The sequence below is a fragment of the Camelus dromedarius genome, chromosome X (assembly GCF_036321535.1).
Source record: "Camelus dromedarius isolate mCamDro1 chromosome X, mCamDro1.pat, whole genome shotgun sequence".
NCBI lineage: Eukaryota > Metazoa > Chordata > Mammalia > Artiodactyla > Camelidae > Camelus > Camelus dromedarius.
In genome coordinates, this window is record NC_087472.1 from 96,314,894 (window position 1) to 96,328,380 (window position 13,487).

The 13,487-nt window shown below is 39.4% G+C and overlaps 1 protein-coding gene across 3 annotated transcripts in view; it reads right to left on the reverse strand.

Moving 5' to 3' along the window:
- Positions 1 to 13,487, reverse strand: part of PDK3 (pyruvate dehydrogenase kinase 3) — a 156,522-nt gene that overhangs the window by 50,273 nt on the left and 92,762 nt on the right. Inside the window, exon 1 of one of the 3 annotated variants that reach the window (XM_010997563.2) lies at positions 381 to 408. The exons of the other annotated variants lie outside the window; for them this stretch is intronic. Within the exon in view, the coding sequence (XP_010995865.1) occupies positions 381 to 393 (13 nt within the window). The 5' untranslated portion in view covers positions 394 to 408. Of the gene's footprint in view, positions 1 to 380; positions 409 to 13,487 lie in introns of those variants that run through there. 3 annotated transcript variants of the gene reach the window in all.

Here is a 13,487-nt window from a genome sequence, read left to right on the forward strand (position 1 = left end):
CCAAACTCTCCTCTTTCCTCCACAAGTGATGAAGGCAGCAAATTAGACATTCAAAAGTAAATCCGTTCTAACACTTCCAGCCAAATTCTGGTTGATTCCTTTCCTGTCCCCACTGAGTAAGACTGGAAATAAAAGAACCCACTTTTGAGAGGCATCTGCAGAACCTCTTCCTTCCATTTCCAAAAGGAAAGTTAAAATAAAAGATTAAAGTCTTAACCCACCCATCACTTTCCTCATTCTAAGTGAATTGTATAGTGAAGGCCTTCAGTAAATCTTTAATCAATAATTCTGCCTTTCCCCTTTCTCCTAAGGGAAATACTCCAAAAAAAAAAAAAGGGAAGAGGAGTGTAATGGCTCAGCAACGACCTTCCAACACTTACTCCACACATTCATTTGGCCTTAGATGATTAATGTTTACGACGACTCACGGTGCTCTGCTTCAGGTGATACATCTATCATTCCCAAAATATTCTGCATAAAATTTTTATGGATAAATCATTTAAATGCACTAAAAATGCTATTATTTAAAAACAACTCAGAGTGAACCCCATTATAAAATGAAGGCTCTATTATCTAAGTTAAAATGTGAAACTCCATCTGCACATACCAGGAGAAATATTTTGAATCCTGGTTAAATAGAAAGGACATTTTTTAAAAAGCACAAAAGAAATGTTGAAGTTCTCCCCAGAGGAGAAGGAAGTCAGGGAGTGGGGAAGAAGGAAGAACCCCGTGGTGTTGACTTGGAACAGGGAATATCAGTACTCAGGACTTTAACAAATTATCTTGGTTTTTGGGGTAGTGAAAGTTGATGTGCTTAAACTTCCACATCCACAGCGTAAGAGGAGCAGCAACTTAGCAGTACGGGGAGGGGGATGTGAGGGGCCTGCGGTGAAGGAGGGTCATGAGAAGTGACAGCGGGCTGGCAGGGGCCAGGTGGCAAGGGATGCTCAAGTACCCATCTGTTCTGAAAACCCACAGGGCTAGATGGCTTCAGAATTTAAAGGTGTCCAGATTTTAGGAAGGTCAAAAGGGGTACGTACACCCACTGTGCAGCACAGTCTATTACAGAAACACAATACGGCTGCAGTGCATTCTGTGAATGATGACACCCAGCAGGGAAAGACTACAGCCCCAAATCAGTTCAGGCCAGGTTTTGCCACGGACTGAGTTTTGGCAGCGAAGGTATGAAAAAAAAGAACTTCAATGTTTCAAGCTTTGTGGACTTCAGAATTCAGATAAAAGACTGCAGTCCTGCTGAACAGTAATTCCAAGATCAGGTGCCAGAGTTGGACGAGGGTTTGAATCCTGTCCTGAGCATCCGCAAGCTTCGGGGACGCAGGCAAGTGTCATCACACATCCAAGGAGGGGTGGAGCCATCTATAAAATCAGGACAGGACCTATTTTGGAGAGATGGCGGCGAGGGTTAAAAAGTGCTTAACATTTAACATTAACAGATTCTTAACATTTAGAAGAGGGGGCTCATTAAACACAACCACTAATGACGCCTGATGGTGATAAAGCAGAACAGCCCGAGGCCCCGCGGCGCCAGATCAAACAGCCTGATACTCGCTAAGCCCTGAGAGGCTGACTGCATTCTGGTTCAGCGCCGGCTCCTGTGCTCATTTGATGATTCTACATAATTAAAAAAGGATTAAAGTAGGTTCTGTGTCCCCACCATCCACTTTTATTTATTTTAAAATAAAAGGCCTTGATGCTTACATCGGTCAACTCTGCACTAACTGCAATCAGCCACCAGGCATGGCTTGAAATAACCAAATTCCAGGAAGCATTTATTTGAGCTTTCTTGGATTCTCAGCCTTTTATAAAGTAGTATTGAAAGAAACTTTATTTGTCTCTATATCCCCTATGGTAACTTCTCAGTAATTTACTGGAAGAACAGATAATACTTTCAGAAGTTTGTATTTTTAAAAAAAGAAAAAAGTACCTGCAAAATCTCAGGTTCTGCCTCCCACATTCTAATTTAGCTTTAGAGACGAATTCTTTGTACTCGGATACCTTAATTATACATCAGCTTAAGCAGGGGGATAAGTCTTTTTTAGTTAATTAGTGAACCTAAAAATAAATACGAAATGTCTGATTCTTTTAAACCTTTCTGTGGTTTTTCTCATATAAGTTGAAAGCATTTTATCCTATGTATTAATGTTAAATACTCAGTTTAAATCAAAGGGTTCCAACAATCTTTCTTTTTAGTTAACTTACCAAAAAGAAATTTTTGGTTTTAACTGAATGTCCTCTCAAAACAGTTCTGTTTTTCTAAGGCTTCTGGAATATTGAGTATTTTCCAATTATTCTTCCCAGTTATTTGACTTCATTTTTTCCCCACTTACTTGGCTTTTCCACATTCCTTAATTTTGATTTTCTATTTTTATTCCGCATTTCTCCATCTACTTCATCTTATTCAAATTTACCAATTAAATTTTTCCCTAGTATCAGTTGAGAAAATGTGACAGGCATGGAAAACCGACTTCATGAATGCAAATGAGTCATTGGCTTAAATACACTTATGTATATTTCTTCAGTTTCTCTTCCTCTTTTGATGACCCTTTAATTCTCCTCTGTTTTCTGTTTGCTTTTCATACTTTGCCCTTTCACTGAGAAGTTGGAGACAATTACTATATTTGCAAAAGGTATGATTGGCTTTGTCTAGAAAGGTTCCAAATAGCTTTCCAATTCACCAAGACACAGGATGAGTAGACACAGAAACATGAATGACTTCTTCCCCCCATAAATGACTCTGATTTAACATGGGGAGCTCTCTCAGTGACGGTCACTCATAAGAAAGGAGCCTTTGTCCAGCCTTCTGAGAGCAGGAGCTTTGACTTATTCTTTATATCTGGTTTCCACAGTGGCCCCTACTTCTGGTCAATCTCTAATCCTCTTTTCAACTAGTTTACAGGAAGCAGAAAAAATAATTATTTATTCCATTAATGAAGTGACCTGATAATATATCTTATAATTAAAGCAGAGGGCTGAGCATGTGCTCCCTAAAATGCAGTCTCCTGTCTGGATTACCTGAAGGCTATCTTTGTCCACATCTTTCAGCTTTACACTTGGTGGGGGAGGGTTTGGGAGAGGTAGTAAGGGAATCGGGGAGCAGAAAAGGAGGGTAGTAAATGGAAAAATGACTGGCAAGGCACCAAAACCCAACAAAACGATCAGCTCATCCTGATAAGGCCGCTTTTGCTAAATATTGTCAATTAAATGTTTCAGTTTTACAATGTATTTTTTACCATTAACTGTGTTAAAATTGGTTAAATTTAACTGAGAAAATAATATTTCGGGGCAGCTCTTTGATTTTTCTTCAGTTGTATTTATAAGATTTAAATCTTTTGAAAACATCAAATTTTAGGATAAGATTATTCTTGAACTTCCCAGGGCTATAAACAATGACTAATTGAATAGTCCTTCAAAAGAAACAACAAGAAATGTGAATGGAGAGCTATCAAGTGATTGCCAAAATCCTTCAAAAGAATCCCCCTTTTTTAAAGCTTCACTTATACTGTTGAAATGTTTGTTTTACTCCATGTCCAGAAATACTATTTCACTGCCTAGGAAGTTTACAGTTTTCCTTTGTTTGGGAAAACTTATTCCTGTATTTAAAAAGATCAAAACAGGTAGCAGGTTTGGGGTCTACCAAGCTTGAGGCTGCCTCCACTCTAGGCCTGCCCATGTTTGGGTTATTACTAACAGTGAGTCAGAAACTCAGAACCGAAGAGCTAAAGGCTAGGGATTTCACACATACCTCATTCCCTATCAAATTCAATGCCCCCAACAACATCCAGCTCTCTCACTACTTCTTTGAGCCTAGTGCCTACTTTATTATGGTCACAGATTCTATGGGCCAGGAATTAAGACTGGACGCAGGAGGGATGGCTGGTCTGGGACCTTGGCTGGGAAACCTTAAATCTTGGGGACTGACTAGACCAAGGAGGGCTACAAGTATCCCAAGGTTCCCACCCACAAGTCTGATCCTTGGGCCGATCACTTGCCGACTGGAATTGCCTACTAGAGCATCATCAGGTGGCGTCTCTGCATGCTTCCTCACAGCATGGAGGCCACGGGCGGCTTAGATCCCTTTATGACCAGTAAACAAGGCAGAGGCTGCATGGCCTTTTATGACCCAGCTGCAGAAGTCACACAGCGAGCCCCCTCCTGCCATACTCAATTGGCCTAAGCAGCCATAGCCTGCCCAGACTCCAGCGGGAGGCGATCAGAATCCCCTCCCCTTGATGGGCTGGCAAGGACACACTGTAGAAAAGCACTGTGACAGCCATCTTTGGAAGATGTTTAGGAGGAGGTGTAGAAGATGATTTACTTCTCAAATTATATTTTAAAGCACACTTCTACTACCTGAATTTGTTTTCTTAGGGGTCTTTTTTTTTTTTCCCTGTTTATTTACCTTAGTATCTCTTTCTCACGTCGATCCCTGCTTGTTCAGTCAGCTTTGCAAGTGAGGCAGCCTAAGGACTAAGTGAGCACCCAAACACCTGACTGCAGAGGGCTTTTTGGTGGGGTCCTAACAGCACTCCAGCTTCCCTTACTCTCCTTCAACAGCTCATTCGATGCCTTTAGAGAAGAGCTCCCTTTTCACCCTTTACTTTGCCTAGGGGTAACTGCCTGCCTAGGAATGTTCTGATGGTCAGGGTGGAGGGTAACCCTTCTGCCTGCAGACTTCCAGGTCATTCTCCAGTTTTCACCCAGCCGCCCTACCTGCCACTCCTGCCCTCTATCTGTGGTGCTGCATTACTGAGATAATATCTAAAAGCCAAAAAGGTGTAAATAGAGAGGGAGGGAGATAGGGATAAGGACGGATGGAAGGGGGAATAGATAAAAGGCAAACATAGCAAAGTAACCTAGACATGGGTGTCAACTGTATTGTTCTTAGAATTTTTCCTCAGGTCCAAAATTTTTCCAAATAAAAGGTTTGGGAGAGACATTGTAAATAACCTAAGTAGACAACAATAAGGGAATAGTAAAATAAATTACAATATTGAATATTTACATGGGGAAATACACAGTCATTAAAAAGTTTTTAAAGAAAAAAAGCAGTCTTCTAAAAAATATCTTCCTATAACTGAAGTCTTTCTATTACCTTCTTAAAAAACCCTACTAGAGCCATTGTATTCTAAAAAAAAAAAAAGAAATATGAAAATCTCATACAGAACATGCTCATATATGTAGATCTTCCTAATGGGGTCTGAAGTCCACACCATACTTGGCACATTGTAGGTGTTAACTATTTCCTGATTAGGAATGAAAATTAAAATATCTAGTAAGTTTCAGCATAAACTTACAATAGCAAATAATATTCAGGGGTTCAAGATAACATTTGCTGATGATGGTAAATTCCTCTTACAGATAGATCACTTCATTATATATATATTTATTTAGGGGTATTCCAATCCTTAAAATTAGGGGAAGAAGAGCTGAAAGGCAGATAGGAAGGTGATAAGAAAGTGGCAGAAATTGTCAATATGGTGTGCCAGGCCAAAGAGTGGAGAAAAGGCATGGAAGTGTTCAGAACTGATATCACAAATAAAGCTTTGACCAGCTAGAGCATGTGAGTAACAACTGTAGCCAAAGCCACCACACAGAGCCACATCGACCTAATTCCAGAAGGGAGTTTAGGATCAAGTCCTAACGGTGGATGGGTGAGTTACAGAATGTCTTGTTGTCACAGAAGCAGCAACAGTTAAGTAAAGGTCACGCTGTACTCATCTTCGAGGTTAACTGAGGCAAAATGTTAAGTTAACCATTACAGTGAATGAAGAAGATCCAAAGCCAGACATGCTCGAAACACAAATGAGCTGAAACTGCTATTTCTTGGAAAATGATCAGTTTGTATCACCAGGACCTTCAGCCAACAAACTTGAAGATAATTAACATTCAAGGTTAAGAGCTCCCTATGCAGTTTTTATTCTTAGCAGAAAGCTGATTTCATCCAGGAAATGCTGTGTCACTAACTTCCCATAATAAAAGCATAGCCAGCATCTACTGAGCACCTACCACGCACGTGCTACGCACCGTGCTGCACATTCTCAATTTCATCAGTGCAATAGCACTATGATTTGATGCTATTGATCGTTTCCATTTTGTAGATAGGGACGTTGAAGTGTAGTGGGATTAAGTGACTTGTCCAAGCTTGCACCGGTGGGAGGCACCAGAAATCAAGCCTTGAGTACAAGTTCATGTAGACCAGTTGTCATATTCCCAGAGAGAGACAAAAGGCAGACTGACAAGGGTGGGTCCTCTGAATAAGAATTGTTCCGATGTAAGTAAATGAAGGAGGTAGCAATCTGATAGTTCCGAAATGATAAGACTAGACAAACATTAGATTATGCAATTTCCTGACTGTCTAACAGAACACATTTAGACAAAACCCTCGCATTACTAAAAGAGATGCTGTGTGCTAGAAAGAACTGCACTGGAGCAACGGTATACGTGGAAAGAGATGGTATATTACATTGAAAGAAAAAAGCATATGTTTAAAAGCTGATCAACCTGAATTTTAACTGTGGTTTGCTCCTAACTTTGCTTAGGCAAGATATTTAAATCATCTAAGCTGTAGCGTCTTCGTCCAAGAAATGGAGATATCTATTTCACCTGGATGTTGTGAGAATTAGCTACATCTGCCTCCTGTTGTGTCTGGTAGAGAGTGGTACACAAATGTAAGAGCACTTTGTCTCCTGGAAACAATGATTTCTGGTTCACATTGGAAGAGGCAGCCAAGATGTTATGTCAACAACTAGCTAGTGATTTGGGCAGTCTCTTCATTACTCAGGGCTTCTACTTTCTCATGTGTAAAATTGGGGGGAGATTGGACAGATGATCCCTAAGCTCAAGTTCCCACTAATTGAATCTAAGAAGGTAACATTTTGGTTTATATCTCTACACTTTACAGTTATTTATCCTACACCAACCATCCTTAATACTGTACATTCTGGGACAGCGCTGGTGAGAGCACTGCTAGGACTGAGTAGCCAAGAAAAGGAGCCAGAAATCAAGAAAGAGAGTATACACATTTATATTTGTTCTTCTATGTGAGTTCTCCTTCCAGAAAGCCTCCAAGGATGCTTTGGATAAAGGACAATCGGGTTAACACTCCACACACACCCAGAAACCACCTCGATTACACAAACCTTCAAGGGAAAGGTACAGAAAGCATACCACAAGCCCATAGCATTCATACATTTTGGCTAGCATACAAATATTTACGTATTTGTCCTGGCTTTTCATTTATCTATAAGCCCCTCAAAGGCAGCAACTATGCCTTGACAATTTCCCAAGGCTTCTCAGTTTCTACTTCATTCTGAATCCAAATTTCAACAAATGCTGATGAACTGTTAATTAAACTCCTTAAGTGTTAACCTTTGGCATCTCGCAGACTTTATCCCTTAAAGTGGCTCACAGCTCTTGGGCAAGATTTTTACCAGCTCTAACACAGTTCTTAACTCTGGAAGTACATTCTAATCACCTGGATAAGTAAAAACTACCAGCGCCTAGACTCTACCTTCAGGAACTGATTTAATTGGCTTCTATGGGAGGCAGGCGGCACGAGTTTTAGCAGCTCCCCAGGTGATTCTCACCAGCACCCAGGACTGAGATCCGCTGACTAGCATCTAATCACAGAAAATTCAATGAGGGAATAAAAGAACTCCTGAGTCTCAGACAGTGCTATTAGGCAACCCAAACTTTTTCATTACCCATCTATTTTTAGCCTCTGTTTCCATGTTTGAGTTTTGTTTCAGCCTCCTATGAAACTGACCACGAATGACTTGATAATCTTAAGAGACTTTTCAGTGTTATCAACTCTCTTTTCTCCTTCTCTTTTAGATGATCCTAAATGGGGAAGATAAAAACTGCTGAACACATTCGTGAAGGAAATGGCTGTCCTTCAGGATGTGGTGACTTCTGACAAGCAGCGACAGTGCACGTGTTGATCCTTCCCCGTGGTGGGTTTTGACCCACACTAGCCCCAATCCACCTACCTTCTCAGCTACAGAGGGGCAGTCAGATGAGCAGGTGGTGGGACCCCTGGCTCAATCAGCTACTGTTCGTGTAGGTAATTTTCTTACTTGCCCTGAACCTCAGTTTCCCAATTTGTTAAACGGACATGACTGTTGTGAGACTTCCACAGCAGCATCTTTTATATCGAATGTTGCTAAGTACTCAGTAAACGAATGCTGGTGGAATCTCTTGACCCTCTTTCAGGTTCCATAAAGTCCATTTTAATGTTCTTCTCGAAGGGCTTTATTGAAGCCAAGCTCAGATTAAAGAAGCAGGGAGATGAGTACTTAGGCCAGAGGTGACAAGGTGGAGAATGTGTGAAGAGCACTAAGCAGAGAAGCGGTTTACCTGTGTCCAAAGGGTAGTTTCTAGAGAAAGGGAAATTCGCTGTGAGCAAGCAGCTTAAGGTTTTATTAGAAATCAAGTGCTCACTTGAGCACATTACATGACCAATATAGGAATGTTAGCACAGCAATTATCACTTTGCTTTCTATTTAATCTCAGAAGCAGGAGGAGAAATTAACCAAATTTATACTAAGGCCACAGTCGGGAATTAAGGAATACCTGCTACCAAGCTTAAGGAAACACTGTATTTTTCTAGAACAGATCCGGGGGAAGGTTCAGGTACACCCTGAGTATGCTCTGTCAATGAAAATGTAATAATTTGTTGGGAAAAGATATGCATGTTACACATTTCAAAGGGCCCTACTCTCTTCTGGCCCCAATACATGGGGAATATTTAACATCACGCTGGGAAAATGTTAGATAGACAGATGCAGCAATTTATTCCCAACAGTGAAACTATCATATGCCGACCTCCATGCCCTAGTAAGAAAGAAAGCAACACTGGTACGACTCAAATGGTCCAGTGGAATCAGAGGTCAAGTCTAAGAATGAAAATAAAATCACGACTGCTTGGGTGATGCTTAGGGAAATAATCTACCATTGAGTTAGAACCCCAAATATTCAATCAGAGAGAATATAAATATCGATCTGGGTAATTATAATAGTTTGCTGTAATTTTTGTGCCAGTTATTACAGCAGAAAGAAGAATCTCAGTCAAGATGAGACACTGACTAGGAAAAGGGTTCTCCTGGATGGATATGGACACCACTGTGGGTCACAATCAAACCCAGCTCTGCCCCAAGTACAGGGGTAAACAAGTATGGTGAATTGGGCTAACTGAAGATGCTTCCGGGCTAGTATCAATGAACACCAGATACCCCATCCACAGTCCCCTTAGCACATTTTCTATAAATTAATGAATTTATTAAGGAGAATAAGTGGGCAAGAACAGCAAGAATTGCTAAAATTCTAAGGTAATAAATAAGGAACTGCCCTCACCAAATGTTAATACAAATTACAAAGCAAAAGTTGGCGTATGATACTTAGTTCAAATCAGAAAAGTTATCCTTTTGAATAGAATCCACAAATATATGAACTGCTCTGTGAACTTTGGGATAAAACGGCAACAACAGAGAAAGATTTGAGGTCTTAATAAACGCTTCTGTGCAAATGGACAGCAGGATAGAGTAAAAGTGAGTTGGCTGCAAATGTCCCATCGGAGATGGCAATAAATTCCTGAGGGATTTAGTAACAATTTACATCCTGCTCTAGGTGCTAAATCTGACCATGATAAAAAGCACTGTGAATGGCTGGGTAAATAAAAACTCAGACTGTGCACTAAATAAAAAGGAAACCAACATTCAGTGTCAACATATGTAAATATACGGGCAAAACCTGTAAGGCTGTCACAAAAAATAGAGGGAAGAATTATAGGTGATATTCTTTCCAAACGCCTTTAATGGTATACTTTGATAATTACTTTACCAAAGAAGGGAGCACAATGGGAAACAATATTTACACAGCACAAAAGCTTACTATGCCAAGCAGTCATAGGGAATTCACGCAAATGATTAAAACCCCAGACTCTAGTTACTAAATGGTCAAGGGCACTTTACACACAACAAAATGCACAACATAAACCTACAAGGGGAAAAAATAAAACCTTTAGCTTCTGTGTTAACTATTATACAATTTAAATCATAAAAGCTTATTTTGGCAGGACTGTGGAGAAACTGGCACACTTAAACTTTGATGACAGCCCTGGAGATTAAAGCTATAAAATCCCTCCAAGCCTTTGACATGGTAATTCCAGGCAGGGGCACCCACCCTTACAGGTAAGCCACCTGTTACATGGAAAAGTCTTAGAGATCCCAAAACTCGCACTCCACATAGCCAAGCTTTACTGTTACTAGCACATGGGAGAAACAGAGCTTTATCATTTAAATGCAAATTAAGAGCCATCACTGCACACTTCTTTAACAGGGAGCCGGATTAATCTAGACTAGAGGTCGCAAACTTTCTGTAAAGGGCCAGATAGTAAACATTTTTGGCTTTGTGGGCCAAAAAGTCTTGGTGGCAACTACTCAACTTTGCTGTTGTGGAGGGACAGAAGCCACAGATAATATGTAAGCAACTGGCATGGCTGTGTTCCAATAAAACTGTTTTTTACAAAAACAGGTGTCCCCCAAACCCACAGAGTATACAACACAAAGATTGAACCCTAATGTAAACTATGGACTTGGGGTGATAACAATGGTTCAGTGTTGGCTCATCAGTTGCGACAAATGCCCCACAGTGGTGCAGGATGCTGATGGTGGAGGAGGCTGTACTGGGGAGGTGGGGGGTATCCAGGAGCACCCTGTACTTTCTGCCCAATTTTGCTGTGAACCTAGAACTACTCTTAAAAATAAAGTCTATTAATTACAAGACAAAAGAGGTAGCTGGCCCTCAGGCTATATATAGTTTGACAACCTATCTTAGATTATGATATTGCCAAAACAAAAGGATCTGCCCAACTCCGAAATCAGATAATCACAAAAGTAAAATAATTGAATGTACATAAAACATATAAAATATAAAGGAAAAGTAAGAGTGGGGATATTTTCTGATTCCATTCCATAATAAGATCAAAGTTTCCCAAATCTTGCCAACAGTCTGATCAATTTCCCGAAGCTTAATAGGAGGAAAGCACTCAGTCCTCAATAGGTCGGTAAGTGTGGCCATGTCTCCTCTTCAGAAGCACACAAAACTCCAAAGGCAACGAACAAACTGGAACTACACCTTGAATGCTCAGAGTCTGATAAACCAGGTCATGTTGAAATTCAACCACATCAGATATTTAGGGCCCCAAAGGCCAATTCTTTCTTTAAATTTAAATACTGATCAAGGTGCATTAAGCCAAGTTAGGCATCTTTACCCTAAATGAAATTGTTCTCTTCCCCTTAACTTCTGGATAGTTGGCTTCTGTCTCTGAACAGGTTAGTCTAATTCTTGACAACTTCCCACAGTAGAAAAATCTACTGCTTACAGAAAAGGTGTGTCATGTATATATGTGTAAAGGTACAAAATGAACACACTCAGAAACAGAATGTGACTATTTTTTCCTTTTCCTAACACAACTAAAAAAAACAAAACAAAACTCTTCATCTTCTCCAGAAACAAAACCACTGTTCTCCCCAGTAGCAATCAGGCTTCAAGGAGCATGACTTTAAAACCCAAGACTTTTCAAAGAGCAGTCATTTGGAACCAAAGTCAATTTTTCAGTGGGTACTGGAATCTTAAAATACTTTCTAAAGGAAAACAGAAGGTGGCTGGGCCTTCAAACCTCAAGAATAGTTAAAAAAAAAAAAAAAAAACAGGGAAACTGGCTGCTGCCTTCTAACAGCTAAAGGCTCCAAGGTTCACAGAACCAGTGTAATTATGGTAGAAATCTTTTCCGTGAAAAGGAGGCAGAGTTGTCAGACAACCTGTCTTTTGGTGGTTTTATTTCAGAGATGCTATATTTAATGTGGGGATATTATAGAAGCTTAAACTTATATAACAACTGATTAAATTAAAGTGACAGGGTGTTTAATCACCTTTAGATAGAGTCAATAATCACCACTCAGGGCAGAAAGCAAACAGCTGAGGAAGCCGTGGAGGTTACCAAGAGGAGGAGAGTGTCCACGTTCTGCAAGGAGGCAGTTTAGAATAAAATAACAGGAGCCAGGAGCAAGCTCTTTAATACGAGTGAGGCTGTGCAAAACACAAGTGCAAAAGAACTGGGAAATAAAACAGATAGGAAGTCAGTCAGTAGTGAGGGAATCAGAATGATTAATGAAGGAACCAGAAGTGGACAAAGTACAGCTGAAAGATGAAAATGTGAATCATTTCCTAGGAACTTATTCAAGATTCAGAAGGTTCTATCTTTAAGTTATATCATACACTCCAAGTTCCCCTGTTCTCATGTAAGAGAACTTTTCATTCCTAATAGCTACTTAAAGAAAGATCTCAAACTTGCAAATATCACGAAGAACCACCATAATATTAACTGCCAGTGAGAGACAATAAATGGGCCCGAACTTCCTGAGAGCAACAGGTTTATAGGGGAAAAAAAAGTAAAAGTTATATTGAGAAATAAAATCAATAAACGTTTATTCTGAACATTAAAATGTGGTATTTCCATTACTCTTAATAAGGAAATATATATATACTGTCTGAAACCTCATTGTCTAATAGAAATATGTGAGCTACACACGTAATTTTAAATTTTCTAGCAGCCACATGAACATAAAAAGAAACAGGTGAAGTTTTTAATATTTTATTTAATCCAGCATACCCCCAAAATTATCATTTCAACATAGAATCAATACAAAAAATATATGGAGACATTTTACTATTTTTTATATTAAGTCTTTGAAATCCAGTGTGTATCTTATATTTACACCTCAATTTAAAGGCTAAATTTCTCTCAGAAATAATCGGCCTATAATTGAATTTCACCAAATTTACAATTAAGGTAGATTCATATATCCCGATTGTTTTAAGCATACTTAAAAGTTTTCCAAACTAACTGAATCAAGTACCAGCTTTAAGCTTAAGTTTAATTTAAATCAGTTTCTCAGTCACACTAGCCACATTTCAAGCGCTCAAGGAGTTGAAGGGGCTAGAGGTGACCACACTGGACAAACAAAGTCTAAATAAATAAAGATAAGGCCTGGAACCAAAAATTCAAACCTAATTATTTAAAAATATATAACAAAACAAAGAAAGATATATAATATGGCAGAAAAATTAAAGCTATTAAAAACAGAAAGTGAAAGAAAGTTATAGATGTTTATCATTACAGATGACAGACCTGTCATATCAACAAATATAAACTGGTTAAATTTAACCACATAAAAGAAAATATTTCACTCAAAAAGCAAAATCCAACTTTATGCTACGTTTCAAGACAATATTTAAAACCAAATAATCCAAAAAGACTGAAAATAAAAGGATGGGAATGCTCTAGCAGAAAATGTAAACAAGAGGAAAGGAAGGATTCAGATCTCGCTGTCAAATAAGGTTGAATCCAGGCCCAAAAGCATTAAACTCATAAAAGGCAGCACGCTGTATCCTACAGGGTACATCTC